Source organism: Anarhichas minor, unplaced genomic scaffold, assembly GCF_050575085.1.
Source record: "Anarhichas minor isolate MPS153535 unplaced genomic scaffold, ASM5057508v1 ptg000040l, whole genome shotgun sequence".
Lineage (NCBI taxonomy): Eukaryota > Metazoa > Chordata > Actinopteri > Perciformes > Anarhichadidae > Anarhichas > Anarhichas minor.
The window spans coordinates 3040871-3053837 of record NW_027466486.1 but is presented as its reverse complement, the minus strand read 5'-3'; the positions used below and the strand labels follow the sequence as shown (position 1 = coordinate 3053837).

Below are 12967 nucleotides of genomic sequence, written 5' to 3'. Positions count from 1 at the left end.
AAAGCGTTACACTGGAGATTACACTTTGTTTTGTTGGCTGATAACGATTCATAATCTGATTAGTGGATCGTTTCAGTGATACATTTTCCCGCCATTACGAAATAAAATCAGTACAATGACAACACAAAAAAAGAACATTTAAAAGCAGAATACTTTATTATTATTTTTGTGGCAACATAAAAATATTTGACTTTAAAAAAGCAGCAGGGAATACAGCGAATACTCGTTCAACATGAACTAAAAACCAATCACAAACTGCAGTCTTGCATTCATAGAGCAAACATGCAATCACTAGTAGTGGCGGTCAAAGGCAGTGTGTGAAAGTGCTGTACTAAAATTAAGACTTTCTATGTTCTCTGGTAAGTCTAAAAGTCCAAGAGTTCCTTTAAAAACTATGGCTTGTCTGATAGAATACTTCATGTAAAAATTGGGAATATAACTGCATGTTTTAAAGAGTCACAGTCTTTAAGGTGACACTGAAGCTACTCCGTTTGAGTCCTCGGCAGTTTGATGCTGACCCGTCTTATGTCTTTGCCAATTCTCTGCAATGGTCTCAACTGTTTGAAATGTTTCATCTACTGTACTAGTATTTCCCTTCGGACACAATCACGTATACCAGGTGTGCTTGCAGGAAAGTTTAACAGATCTAAAAAAAAGGTGTGTAACGGTGTCGTCCTCTAGCTGCGTCTGACTGGCAGGGCTCTCTGGTTGTCACCTTAGCAAAAGAGCAGAGGGATTCATGAAAGGCTGCTGTCACTTCACAGGAGGAGAACAAAAGTCTGAAGCTTGCAAAGCCTGTGCAGAGGCTGACTGTGGTGCAGCTTTGATGGGCTGTGCAAAAATATATATAAAATGGTCAACAACAAGAAGTCACCCAGGTCTGTCTCTCTCTCCTGAATAACACACTGATAGATGTGACATAAAACACAGTGTGGATAACAGAAAAAGATGCTGTGGGGACGCCGAGCAGTAATATTGCCGTCATGTAGCTCCCTCTACTGTCTGTTGTGAGACCTGCAGTATATCCAAGTGGCTCTGCAACTCCGCCAGAGGCAAGGGGGGTTTAATACTCTGTGACTGCAGCTGGAAATTCTCTATCAGCTCCTGAAATGATAGGGAATTGAGAGAACAAAGTGAGCAGCAGGAACGAGTTGAAAGGGGTCAAATCGCGAGCAAAAATAATGGATTTTCAAGGAATAGAAGATGACAGGAATGCAGCGAACCCCTCACCGCTGGCAAGGCCAAGTTCGTTAGCTTCTTCCAATGAGATACGACCTCTTCCTCGCTCAAGACGTGTCCGTCAACCAGCTTTCGAACCAGAAACAGGTAGTTATTCCACTAAAAAGACAGGGGAATGCATTACAAAAGGTTAAGAGACAGAGCCAAACAACTTTCAAAGAAATTAAGTCATTAAAAAAAAAAAAAAAGGTTAAATCTAGTGCAAAACATGCCATAACGATGCCAGATCACTTCATAAAGATGCTCAAAAATATGTGTAAAAGCATTCAAGTTTCATATGTCTGTGAACACAGACGATGGCATCATTTTAAGTGTTTTGCACACCTGCTGCTGCTTTAAATCCTTGATGTGTAATGCTTACAGGTGTACAGCCTATAAACATATATATAAAAAGGTAGACGTGGTTGTAGTAGCATCATTAATGCTTGTGTATCAGTCGTCGCAGCGGTAGACAAACCTCAGTGTCGCTGGCCTTCAGCACCGCGGTGACGGTGAGTGGGGTGAAGAGCAGGTGGAGGGGGGCGGAGGAACAGCGGTCGTCTTGCCACAGCTCGGCAAGCTGCTCCAGCAGCGCTCTGACAGGAGGCTCTGATCCCGAACCAGGACCCACAACAAGACCTTCACCTCCGCTGCACCCTGGTGGAGACAGTACGGGCAGCTCTGCAGACACTGAGCAGACAGATGCACACAGTACGTTAACGAGACTTTACGTTGCTATTAATGAGCTTATATCTAAACGGTGAACACATCGAGACATAGTTCCCCTGGTATTAGTCCATTCAGACTCTCTTACCCAGCTTGCAGGCCAGCAGGACAGTCAAGTTCAGCAGCATCTGCTCCGACATCACAGTTGAGAACTAAGTGAAGAGAAAAGAAGAACAAAGTGTGATGACTACTGGCAAAAAAAAAAAAATCAGTAAATCCACCACATTTTTTGCAATTGCGTGCTTCATGTACCTTTCTGCAGGCCAGCGTGTCGACCACCCTCTGTAGCAGCGTTGTCACCTGAGAGCCGGTGAGCAGCTCCTCATCAGACCGGGGGCCTACCGCGATGCTCAGCAACTCCTAAATTAAAATTTCAGACAGACATAATCCATCTTTATTCCAGTAAGAGGTTAGCTAATTCTCCGTGTTAAACTTCCTCCTCTCATGCAGGCGTACCTTCATCTCAACGATGATGTCAGAGGGCAGTGAAGCGCTGTGGTCGCAGTGCGGCGGGCAGGATGTCACTCTCTCGCCTCCTTGTTTCCTCTTGGGAGTGGTCGACGGCTCGTCCTTGGGGACCAGCTCGAGCACGGCGCCCTCCACGTCCCTCGAGTCCGGAGCCACCGGGCCGCCCACGGCCTTCATCACACGATCACACCTGCTCTTCCACTCTCGTCTTATCAGGGCTGAGAAGAAAAACAGAGAGAAAATCTTAGACGGATGTCCTCAGGGAACCTTAAAATCGTTTTTCCTTTCATCTACAATGATGTTCTGGAACAAGATCTCAGCAGCGCCGAGAGCTGTAAAGAGTTTTTGCATGTTCACTTCATAACAGTATCATGTATCCTCGCATAGTTTTAGTGAGCAGAAAAACAAGACGTCCTTGCACAATTTAAATGAGTCCAGTGCAATAAGCCTGCAAAAATAAAAAACAGAATATTTAGAGTTTTTACATTGGAACCCAGGCATGTAACAGTGTTTTACTTTGGAGAACTAAATGCTTTCTCCTGCCTTCATGGAAGCCAGCAGCTATTATTCATCGTGGCATGAAAATCAATTTGCAGCGATATCAAAATATGGATCCACCGACCCGAGACGCAGATCCTCTTTGGCCCAAACACCGACCGCGTTAAGCAGATCGGATTGAATACATTTTTGACAACGTTGTGTTTCTGCTCATTCAACATTCATTCAGTCACGGCGGGCCACCAACGACCCCTGACCTCCTGCTGCCTTAAATATGAATGATTTCAAATTAAATTTGTGAAAAAAAGATTCGATCACTGTTTGGTGTCGGCAAAAATCCTAAATTGAGGCGTCAGAATCCAGAGAAAGAAGTTGGATCGGTACCTCCCTACAGACAAGTTGCTTAACACGCAAAATTAATTATTCAACACATTATTACAGAATGTCTGGTTTCAAGTTATAAACTACTTGACTGTGAAATCTATTTGGAATACAAATAACAAGCAACAACGACAATGTCTCATTGGTCGCACGTCTCAAGCAACAACAAAGATTGGATCCTGCGTTGGAACACAGAAAGAATCAGTTTAGCGTGTGATTTGTATTCAACGCAGTGAAAACAAGCAGAAACACGAGCGGCTACCTGTGATGTTGGCGGAGAGCCAGCTGCAGGCTTTTTCTGTTGCAAGACGTTTGGTGATGTTTTCAGATGTGGTCAGGACCTAAAAAACAAGGAGGCAACACACACAGTGTTTGTTCTTTACTGTTAATAAAAAAACCTCGTTAGATGTGTTAGTGGGGATCATTTCTGCACGGTGATTTAAACAGGACGTACAGCAGGAGACGTCTCATCGGAGAGCAGCATCCGTACGGCATCTGGACTCTTCTCACAGCAGAATCTGAAAAAAACACATCGAGATTACGGTGTGTGTTGAACCTCCAACAATCCACTAGCCATTCACTCATACATGCATATGGACCAGGTACTAATATCCTATTAAATCTATGGACTTGGAGGAACACAGTCTGCTTGTAAAAGATATACAAGTCATACCTGGTGGCTTTTGCCGGGGCCTCCAATCCGGCGACACACAGCTGAGCACAGATGGAGTCATTCAGCTTTGAAGGATTGGAGTTTGGCGACTTCAGACCATCTCGCAGCATCTTCTCACCTCGCTCCACCAACTCACTCACTAAAGTGGCCCTGATGAGGATCCCCAAATAAGACGGAGTGAACACACACACACACAAAGATAAACAAAGATTACTAAAATGACATACAGTTCAGGTTTGATGATGTGAGTTTTGATACACAGTCACGAGCCTCTTAGGGAGGCAACCAACCAAAGTTGCAGGCTGATTAACTGCTATTCTAAGCAAAAGTAAAGGAAAGTGAAACAGTTCATTTAGAAATGTGTTTCTGCTTCTGTGCACTTCCAACACTCTGTGGTACTAACTTCATGTGCTTGACGGCGTTGGATCCAACTCTCTCAGCTACGAACTCCACGGTGCGACGCAGCGACGGCGGCTGGTTGTGAAAGAAGGCTTGCTCGAGGTCCACCTGTCACACGTAAGTGGTTTAAATACTGGCACAAAAGGCAATGCAGAGACGTCGTTCCATATTTCACTTCACCGGCCTCTCCTGTCGACTCACCTGCAGCTTCTGCTGCGACCTGTTGGCGGTCGGCGTGTCCTTCAGCTCGGCAGAAGTGGGAGTGATCTTGCGGATGATTCCTCCACTTTTGGCGGTGCTTCCGGACACAAAGGCAGCCAAGAGCTTACGGAACTCACCTAAAAAAAAAAAAAAACGAGGCAGAACGTCAAAACGCACTGTTAAATATGTGCATGTTGCTTCATGGTCCATTTGTAGTGAACATACCGAATGTGATCGAAGCTATCCGGCTCCTGAACTACAAAATGTAAATGTAAAAACGTCCCCTTAATCCCTGAGGGGACATAAAAGACATCTTTCCACATTCCACTCACCAAGAAATGGACAACACGTGTAGAGAAGCTGCTGATCCACCAGGGGCATGCAGTCCTACAAGATGTCAAGAGAAAGCTCAGTGTAAATGAGAAACCAGCATCATTTTATGGAGAAACAGCTACTTAAATGAATATTTGACTTACGAGCCCCGCAGCAATCGTGTTGCTGTCCTCCAGCTTGGCCACCTCAGTGAACTCATTGGTGAAGAAAACATCCTCAGGAATCACCGGGATCTACACACGTTCAGTTACATTTGACTGTTTTGTAAACTCTGTGCACTCTGCAGGTCATGTTTCACAACTCAATCTACGATCAAATAACATCCACAAGTCGTGTCTCACCTGGAACAGCCAGCCCAACACAGACACCATCAGCAGCTTGTTCAGGTAACACATTTCTCCACATCTGGCCAGCAGCATTCTCCTACAAGCACACAGAAGGAACCAAGAAAGAAATAAGAAACTCTGTTTTTTTTTTTACGCTACAGGTTGAAGGAAATGCTATGCTCCTAAAAGTGCATTTATTTGACATTTTACCACGAATGTCCCTTCTTTAGGAAACGTTTGTGGAACAAATGTGCAGAAATGGAGACGGACCTGTACAGGAGGAGCAGTTTGCCCAGTGCCGTCCTATAGCAGAGCAGGAGGGGACCAATGAAGTCCATCATGGAGAGGAACTCCACCAGCCAGGGCACGGTCAGGATGGTGCGCCTCCTTCTCATGCTGTTACTCAGCACAGCACAAACATCCAGCACCGGAACACTCTGAGGGATTGAAGAGATGTGAATACACATTTATCTTAATGGGGACATTTTAGAGTTTCCCTAATGAGATCCAACACACCACTGAGAGGAAAATAAGCATTTAGCTTGGCTTTTATCTGCTCTATTTTAAGTAGTTTATAAACCCTCACCTTGCTACGCAGGGCTATGGCAGTGTCCTGTATCTCCCTGGATGGTCTCTCAGACGTTTGGTAAGGCAGAAAGGAAATGAATCCCAGAAACTTCGCCAGAAGACGAGCGAGGAGCAGCACCGAGGTGAACCGCTGCTTCTCATCCTGATGGAACGGACAGACACAAGGTTCAGATAATGATTAACGGCGTGTTGGTCAGATTGGTCTTTTCTGAATCCGTTTGCAATGTTATGGACTATCCGCGCTGAAACAAACTGACGGGGCACACAATAACATCCCTTCGTCTGACTGTGAGGGTATACCTGCTGCTCCATGTCCCCGTCTCCGTCCTCCTCTACCTCCGCGATGGAAGCAGGAGGACTCAGGATGGACACCTCGTCCAGCTGGAGGAGCTGCTGACACAGGCTGTCCTGCAGGTGCTGGTTCAGCTGGCAGCTGGTACACAAAATGTTAGACATGTTAGCTCATAGAGACTAAAAGCTTCTAGCTTTACATATATTATATATATTTTTGATATGATCTAGTGTAATTAGTATTTGCTTACCAGCTAGCCGTCTGCAGGAAATCCCTGAAGAACTCCTGGTGACCAGGAAAGGATGGTGGCGGGCAGGGCCCGACGACTCCCTGAGGCTGGATGAGACGCTCCTCAAGACGCTTCAGACGCCCGAGGCTGTCGGCTCCCAGCATGCCGAGCAGGTCCGCATCAGGAGTATCCCCGGGGGAGCTGTTCACACGGGGGCCTTTACACGTCTACAAAACACAGAAATGGATTTAGTGTACCAACAGTGTGCAAGGTGCCACTATTCTGTTTAAAGGAGAAAGATGAAAGCCCATTTGACAGAATACAAAGTATTTGTTAAGATCTATAGTTTCGGTGAGAATGAGGTGCCAGTATACCTGAACAAGCTGCTTCAGGAACAGACGAGCAAAATGGGAATGGTTTCCTGCAGATGTCAGCTGACTCATCATTCCTCTAAAAAAAAAAAAAAAAAAGAAAGCAACAAAATATAAAAATAGATCAGATAGAAACTATTTGTTAACATTTAAATAACACCTGCTCCACGAGCTATAGAAAGACTGAAAGTCAACTGGACTTGCCTTATCCTGCTGCCGAGAGCAGCGTCAAAGTTCCACCTCTGCTCTTTGTGAAAGTCCTCCCATTCTCGTAACACCTCGTAAAAAATGTCTCTGAGAAAAGACCAAAAACAACAAATACATTAAGTCTAACTCAGGAGTTTCTTGTAGTGCGGCGCCTGTAGCCCGGTTCTAATAATGAAATATTTCATTACAAATACATTGTGGTATACCTCTGTTTTTTAAAGGTGTGGAAGGCCTTGTCACTACCGAAGTTGGACCGGTTGTCAGTAGCAGGCTGGAACGGGACAGAGTGGATGAAAGTGGAGACTGAAGGAGAGAGCTGGAACACACGGAGGAACAAAAACACATCAAATAAACAGGAAGTGGTTTCCTAAAAACAGATTGTGTTAGTAGTTACTGTATTCTTTTTTTTTGTAGAGCCCACTAAAACGTCTTGTTTTGTCCTGGCAACAGTCCAAAACCAAAACATATTCAACTTAATATAATGTAGCTCAAGGAAATATTGCCATTTATCCCTTTTGAGAAGCTGATATTTTGTATCTTTGCTTGAAAAACAACTCAAAAGATTAATAAACTATCAAAATAGCTGCAGATTAATGTAATGCCGATCGACTAATCAGTGAATCGACCAGCTTTAAACACTATAATCTAATAAAGATAGAAATAAATCTGAAAACAGGTGCCGTCCTTAAAAAAAAAAAGCATGAAGTATTTGTACTAATATGTTATCATATTCAGTAACACTCGGCCACTAATAAGCATTTATGGCAGTACAACAGAGTACGAGTGTGTTACCTTGGATGTGCTCCCCTCCTGGGCCTGAGTCAGATGGCCCCTGAGAGCCGGAGAGAAAGACGCCACCCGCTCGTTCTCCGCCAGTAGACGCAAGGTACACTTGTCCAAATGAGCTACCAACCTGCCAAAGAATACGCATTTAGGGATCAACTCAGGGAGACCGGATGAGCGGTATCACTTAAGTAGGGAGCAATGTGCTTATAAATCCCTGCTGGTGAAATTGTGTGGTATAAAACAACTCACTGAAACTGATTCTCCAGAACCTTCACTGCAAAATACACACAGTTGTGTACTTGTCTCAGGTAACATCTCTCCAGAATTTCTGAAAATGTGTAAAAAAAAAAAAAAAAAAAAAGGGGCTCAATATCCATTTGAATTCAAACAAAAAGTTGAACAACCCTAATATTTTGATGTTATATCAGACTAAAGTAAACAAGCATACTGATTACACACCTGAATTCACTGCACACAAACTCTCCTGTTCATCGTCATCATGAGTGTGAGAGGATTGAGAAGTTAGCAACTGCACCACAAAGAAAAGCTCCAGGAAAATGTTTGGCACAAGGTTTTCTGTAAGACACGACAACGCAAACAAGAAAGTATTCTATATAAAAAATATATTTAATTTAAACAGTTTTCCTCCAAGTAGCACATTACCACCACCTTGTGGTCACTAACCAGAAATGCAGGTACAGTACAGCTCTGCTAGGAGATCCAGTTCCACAGAGAAGGTGACTTTGGATGGTTCAGGACAGGGTGCCTGCAGCTCTGGTGTAACTTTAGAGCCCGTCCTCAGCCCTAACTTGGTGGGGGTGCACGGGTCCAGAGAGGAGAGCAGAGGAGAGCCAACCTGCTGAGCTCGCTTTGTCCTAAAAGACAAGAAATCTCTGATTATGAAGCGACGGAGGTAAAATAACATGTAGTGGAGCCAAAAACAGCAGAGGCCATCGTTAATAATGATGGGAAAATAAAGAAAGTATATATTGGGACGTATACGCAGAAAACTGTAAAAGAATACCAGCATCATAATGAGTGTATAGACTAGAAAGTCTAGTCCAATCGTCAAATAATGTCCACTTTCATGTCAGATTAATCCTGCATGTGCACTCACTTTTCTCTCTTTAGCAGCTCCCTCTCCTCCTGCAGGCTCAGAGGACTGCCCACTGTCATCGACCCCTCGAGCGCCTCCACAGCTAACGAGGGACTAGAAGACTCACTGAACGGGGTGGAGGTGAAGCACGTCTTTGGTTTGGAGTGAGGCCGTTCTGCACCGACTGGCGTTGGGTTTATTCTTCTAGATGGTTTGGATGCCCTGAAGGATAATAGAAACCGTTAAGACAAACCTAAAAAAAATCAATGATGGAGTCGGTGTTGACTTGAGTTGTTTGGACTTACGCGGGTGAAATGGGTGAAGACCCAACAGGAGGGAAGTCCTCCAAGTTGTTGAAGTTGAGCTGCCCCACAGATGGAGGTGAAGCCTGCTCGCTTATCCTACTGTTCCCTCCTCCTCCTCTACCTGACCTTCTTCCCCCGCTTTCCCATCGCCCAGTCTCATCACTGTGATGTCCTCCCCGCCACCCTCCATGTTTCCCTTGTCCCCCCGCTGCCATGTTGCCACCACCTCTCCTGCGACCCTTCTGGGACTGGAAGCTGGGGCTTTTCTGGAGGTCAGGAGGAGAAACCATGTAGTCCCCCAGACTGATCCTCTGGCCCGACCGGCGTTCGGAGCCTGAAGGCCTGGAGGCGGGGCTCCATCCTGTAGCAAAGGAGGAGGGGCTGCTGAAGGCGTTGACCCCACTCAGAGAGTGGGACCCTGACTCACCGGCAGCATCCCACTCGGACCCAGGTGACACTGAGGCGGATGGAGAAAACAGCTGGACCCGGCTGGCACTCCGAGAACCATCTCCTCCACCACCACCACCACCACCAGCGGACCTGCAGCCCCTTCTGTCAGTGGCACACTGAGTCTGTGCACCAGGTCTGGGGCGGCTGGGGGTCTTGGCAGGCGTGGTGGGGCCATGAGTTAGTGCTCGACTGCTCTGCTCTCTCAGGAAGTTCAGAAGAAATGGGACAAACTCTTGTTTGTGAACTGTCACCTCAGGTTCTCTCAATGCCAGCCGTTCGCCTTCCTGTTGAAAAGAGACATAGGTGTTGAGAAAACAATGAACTGAGACAGATATATAATTCATAAATCTAAAATAACTGACATGATCGACACTATCTAGTGCGTGATGAACCCAAAGTAGAGAATAACGAGGTCAGTACACGTTTTGCTGCTCAGCTCCAGGACATTGCTGCAGAAAGTAGCCTGTTGACCCAACATTAGCTAACAATGCACGGACTAACATCCGCTAAACTGCGCAGCCCTCTTCAGGTAGTAATAATAATTACAAGAGGAACAAACGGCTGGGGTAAACGATGTTTTAATAGTACATTTTCTGGAAAGATAGTTGACAACGTAACGGTCTCGTCTGCAGTCCATCCTAGTCAAGGCTACAGCTAACCTAGCTCGATAGGCTAAAAGTTTTGTTTACAATCACTTGTTAGCTGTGTCATCTCTTAAAACACAGCATATAAGGGCGCGCGCGCATAATATGTCTCAGTCACGTGACTCGTAATCATTTCGGACAATACCTCGTCATTCTTTAGCCAGTCCAAGACCGTTTTAACGTCCACTTTCTTCCACAGAAGAGATTCCAAAAGAGCCGCCATTCTGCGCGACTGAAGGACTGATGGGGAGGGGGGCGGGGTTAGCGCGTACGCATGCGCGTAATGCGTATGACGTATGTCAACCACGTGTTTCAGCTAACGGGAGCTGATTGGTTCGTTAGGCTCGTTTGAGACGAGCCAGTGTCACGTGGTCTTTTTTGTTATAAAATGGGTATCTCCATCGCTGGTTGAAACATTATATTAATGTGCTGAAACTCAGACAGCCTGAAGACAGCGGCGTGTATTACTGTGCAGCTAGTAGACACAGTGACTCAAAGTCGCTCTTGCTTCTATAAAAACCCGCTCTGATAATCAGCCATATAAATTCACACTGAAGAAGAACGCACCTGCATCTAACTGCAGCCTGTGGCAGGAAATCAACACTGATATCATCAGGATATATATGTGAAGAGACACAGCAGGATACTGTTCAAATACACTGATGAAGACTCCTCATCCTCCTCCTTTACTTCCAGGCAGCTCTGTTCAGTTTGCAGTCATCATAGTTTTGTTTTCATCTGCATTAGGATCATGATTAGACTTCTCGTACATTTAGCAGCTCTGCCGTTCTGTTTGACAGGTAATATCACATTAACTCAAAGAAATTGACCTAAATATTTCCACGTTTATTCTTTAAGCTCATAAAGTTTATTTTCCTCACTAAAGCTGTATGTTTGAAACGTGTCTTGCAGAACTCTCAAAGAACAGTGTTCATCAGAGTCCCGGTGCTCTGATCAAACATCCTGGAGAAGAAGTCCAGATGAAGTGCAGCCATTCAAACACTGATTTTGATTTGATCCAGTGGTACAAACAGTCTGCTGGGGGAAATGACATGGTGCTAGTCGGCTATGTACGATTCACTTCTGCAGTCGTTGAAGCTCAATTCAAAGACACTTACAATGTGAGCGGTAATGGGGAAAGTCTGGCATATCTTGATATTCCAAAGTTGAGTCGCTCAGAGGACGGAGCAGTGTATTTCTGTGCATATCTCGAATTTTTGAGTATTTTCTCATTTTATTAGGAACTTCAGTGCAAAATGAACATAACCGTTAAACCGTTAAAATAAAAGAGTGATCAGATTAAAACAATAGTTTGATATAACAATGCAATGAGATATTGCCGCATGATTGAGCTTTTTAATATCTTTTACACTTTTTGAACTGCAGCAATTTAACTTTTATGATTTTTTCAGTCCTTTTCTGACTTTATAATGGGTGTGTATTGCGGAGCTTAGAGTGCGTGATGTCACCGCTAGAGTGAAGAGCAGCTTGAGATTCTTGTGAAAAAAAGATTTGTGTTTTGCCACTGTGTCCACAATCTTCACTCTTCATGCATAATTTTTGGATGTAAAAGTAGCTAATCTTGTCCTTGTCGTAGACAAATGACTGTGGAATCCCACAGATTTACACATTTGGCACAAAAGCTTTTAATTGAGAGGAAACCCAACTTTCTGCTCCATAGAGACCAATGTTAAATTTTACTTCAAGAACATCTCCCACAGAACTCGGTACCCCATTTCTAGATCGCCAGTTAAGCCACATTTTTTTACAGACACAATTTTCACACGATCTGTTCTTCAACTCATCTTTCCTCTCATTTATTAATATCGGAGCAAGAGGAGCTACGGTTATGGGAGTTTTGAGGATTTGTTTGAGAGGTGTTTCCCTGTTTTATCTCCATTAAAAGGCTGGAGGCACACAGCTGTTCATGATTGAGCTAATTAGTGAAGCTGACAAACACACAGACTCACAGACTCTCCAACTGGTGCGTCCTCACCATGGCAACCAATTACACGCACGCACGCTCTGTCTGTCTCTCTACACACACACACAAGACTTGGAGGCATTGTTAGACCTCCTGTCTGTCTGTCTGTCTCACTTAGTACATAAAACTGTCTGCCTGTCTGTCTGATTCACTCAGTACATAAAACAGTCTGACTCACTCAGTAAATACATACGTCTGTCTGTCTGACTCACTCAGTACATACGTCTGTCTGTCTGTCTGTCTGACTCACTCACATAAAACGAGACAAGAACTTACGGATGCAGCTGTCTTTGACAGACGCTCTGTGCTTTAGCTCAACAATGCAGTTCAACGCGTTAGCTCCAAGGAGTGCCATCCCACGATTTACCTGTACAATCATTGGCAGATTAACGTGGGGAATAGCCAGTGAAGGCATTTGTACTTGTATTTGTACCCATCCAATCAAATTCAGCTCCTTGCCGTCAGCTGCTTGCAATTTGAATTCTTCTCTGAACAAATCCACCAGAGGTCGAATCTCGTTGGGCATATGTGTTTGAACCCATCGAGAACCGATCAAGGAATATCCCGCTCCTGAATCAAATTTTGCTACTGTTTCAATGTCATTCATCCGACATCGAATTACATATCTTTTCTCAATGTTCCTGGGGGTGGGGCGGGTGAACCATTCCCTTATATTTCTCTGTCTGAAATTGAGAAATGTTGTTGCTCCGTCTTGACTCTCATAGTCGGGTAGTGAATCACATCACGTGATGCAGCTCAGCCAATCAAATATGGGCATTCTGACAAGTTTCC

General features: G+C 44.7%; 1 protein-coding gene across 1 annotated transcript; it reads right to left on the bottom strand.

Moving 5' to 3' along the window:
• Nucleotides 1–133: 133 nt before the first annotated feature.
• Nucleotides 134–10442, bottom strand: cdan1 (codanin 1). The gene is made up of 29 exons (XM_076108015.1): nt 10337–10442; nt 9098–9831; nt 8814–9014; nt 8381–8571; nt 8156–8272; nt 7946–8024; nt 7703–7823; nt 7117–7226; nt 6908–6997; nt 6707–6782; nt 6354–6559; nt 6112–6244; nt 5810–5953; nt 5494–5660; nt 5239–5320; nt 5041–5130; nt 4897–4951; nt 4565–4701; nt 4368–4471; nt 3965–4114; nt 3746–3809; nt 3554–3632; nt 2401–2630; nt 2197–2304; nt 2033–2096; nt 1697–1908; nt 1231–1338; nt 1015–1104; nt 134–715 (listed from the first exon to the last, which is right to left on the bottom strand). Exons 1-29 carry the CDS (start codon nt 10412–10414, stop codon nt 647–649), a joined length of 4089 nt encoding a protein of 1362 aa, XP_075964130.1. The 5' UTR covers nt 10415–10442; the 3' UTR covers nt 134–646.
• Nucleotides 10443–12967: the final 2525 nt, after the last annotated feature.

What these genes read in the sequence shown, in the direction of transcription:
- cdan1 (XM_076108015.1), bottom strand. Translation starts at nt 10,414, where the DNA reads ATGGCGGCTCTTTTGGAATCTCTTCTGTGGAAGAAAGTGGACGTTAAA. An exon ending in GCCCCGGCAAAAGCCACCAG is followed by an intron (nt 3,810 to 3,964) that starts GTATGACTTGTA and finishes TGTTTTTTTCAG; the next exon opens with ATTCTGCTGTGAGAAGAGTC. An exon ending in GCTCTCCGCCAACATCACAG is followed by an intron (nt 2,631 to 3,553) that starts GTAGCCGCTCGT and finishes TTTTCTTCTCAG; the next exon opens with CCCTGATAAGACGAGAGTGG.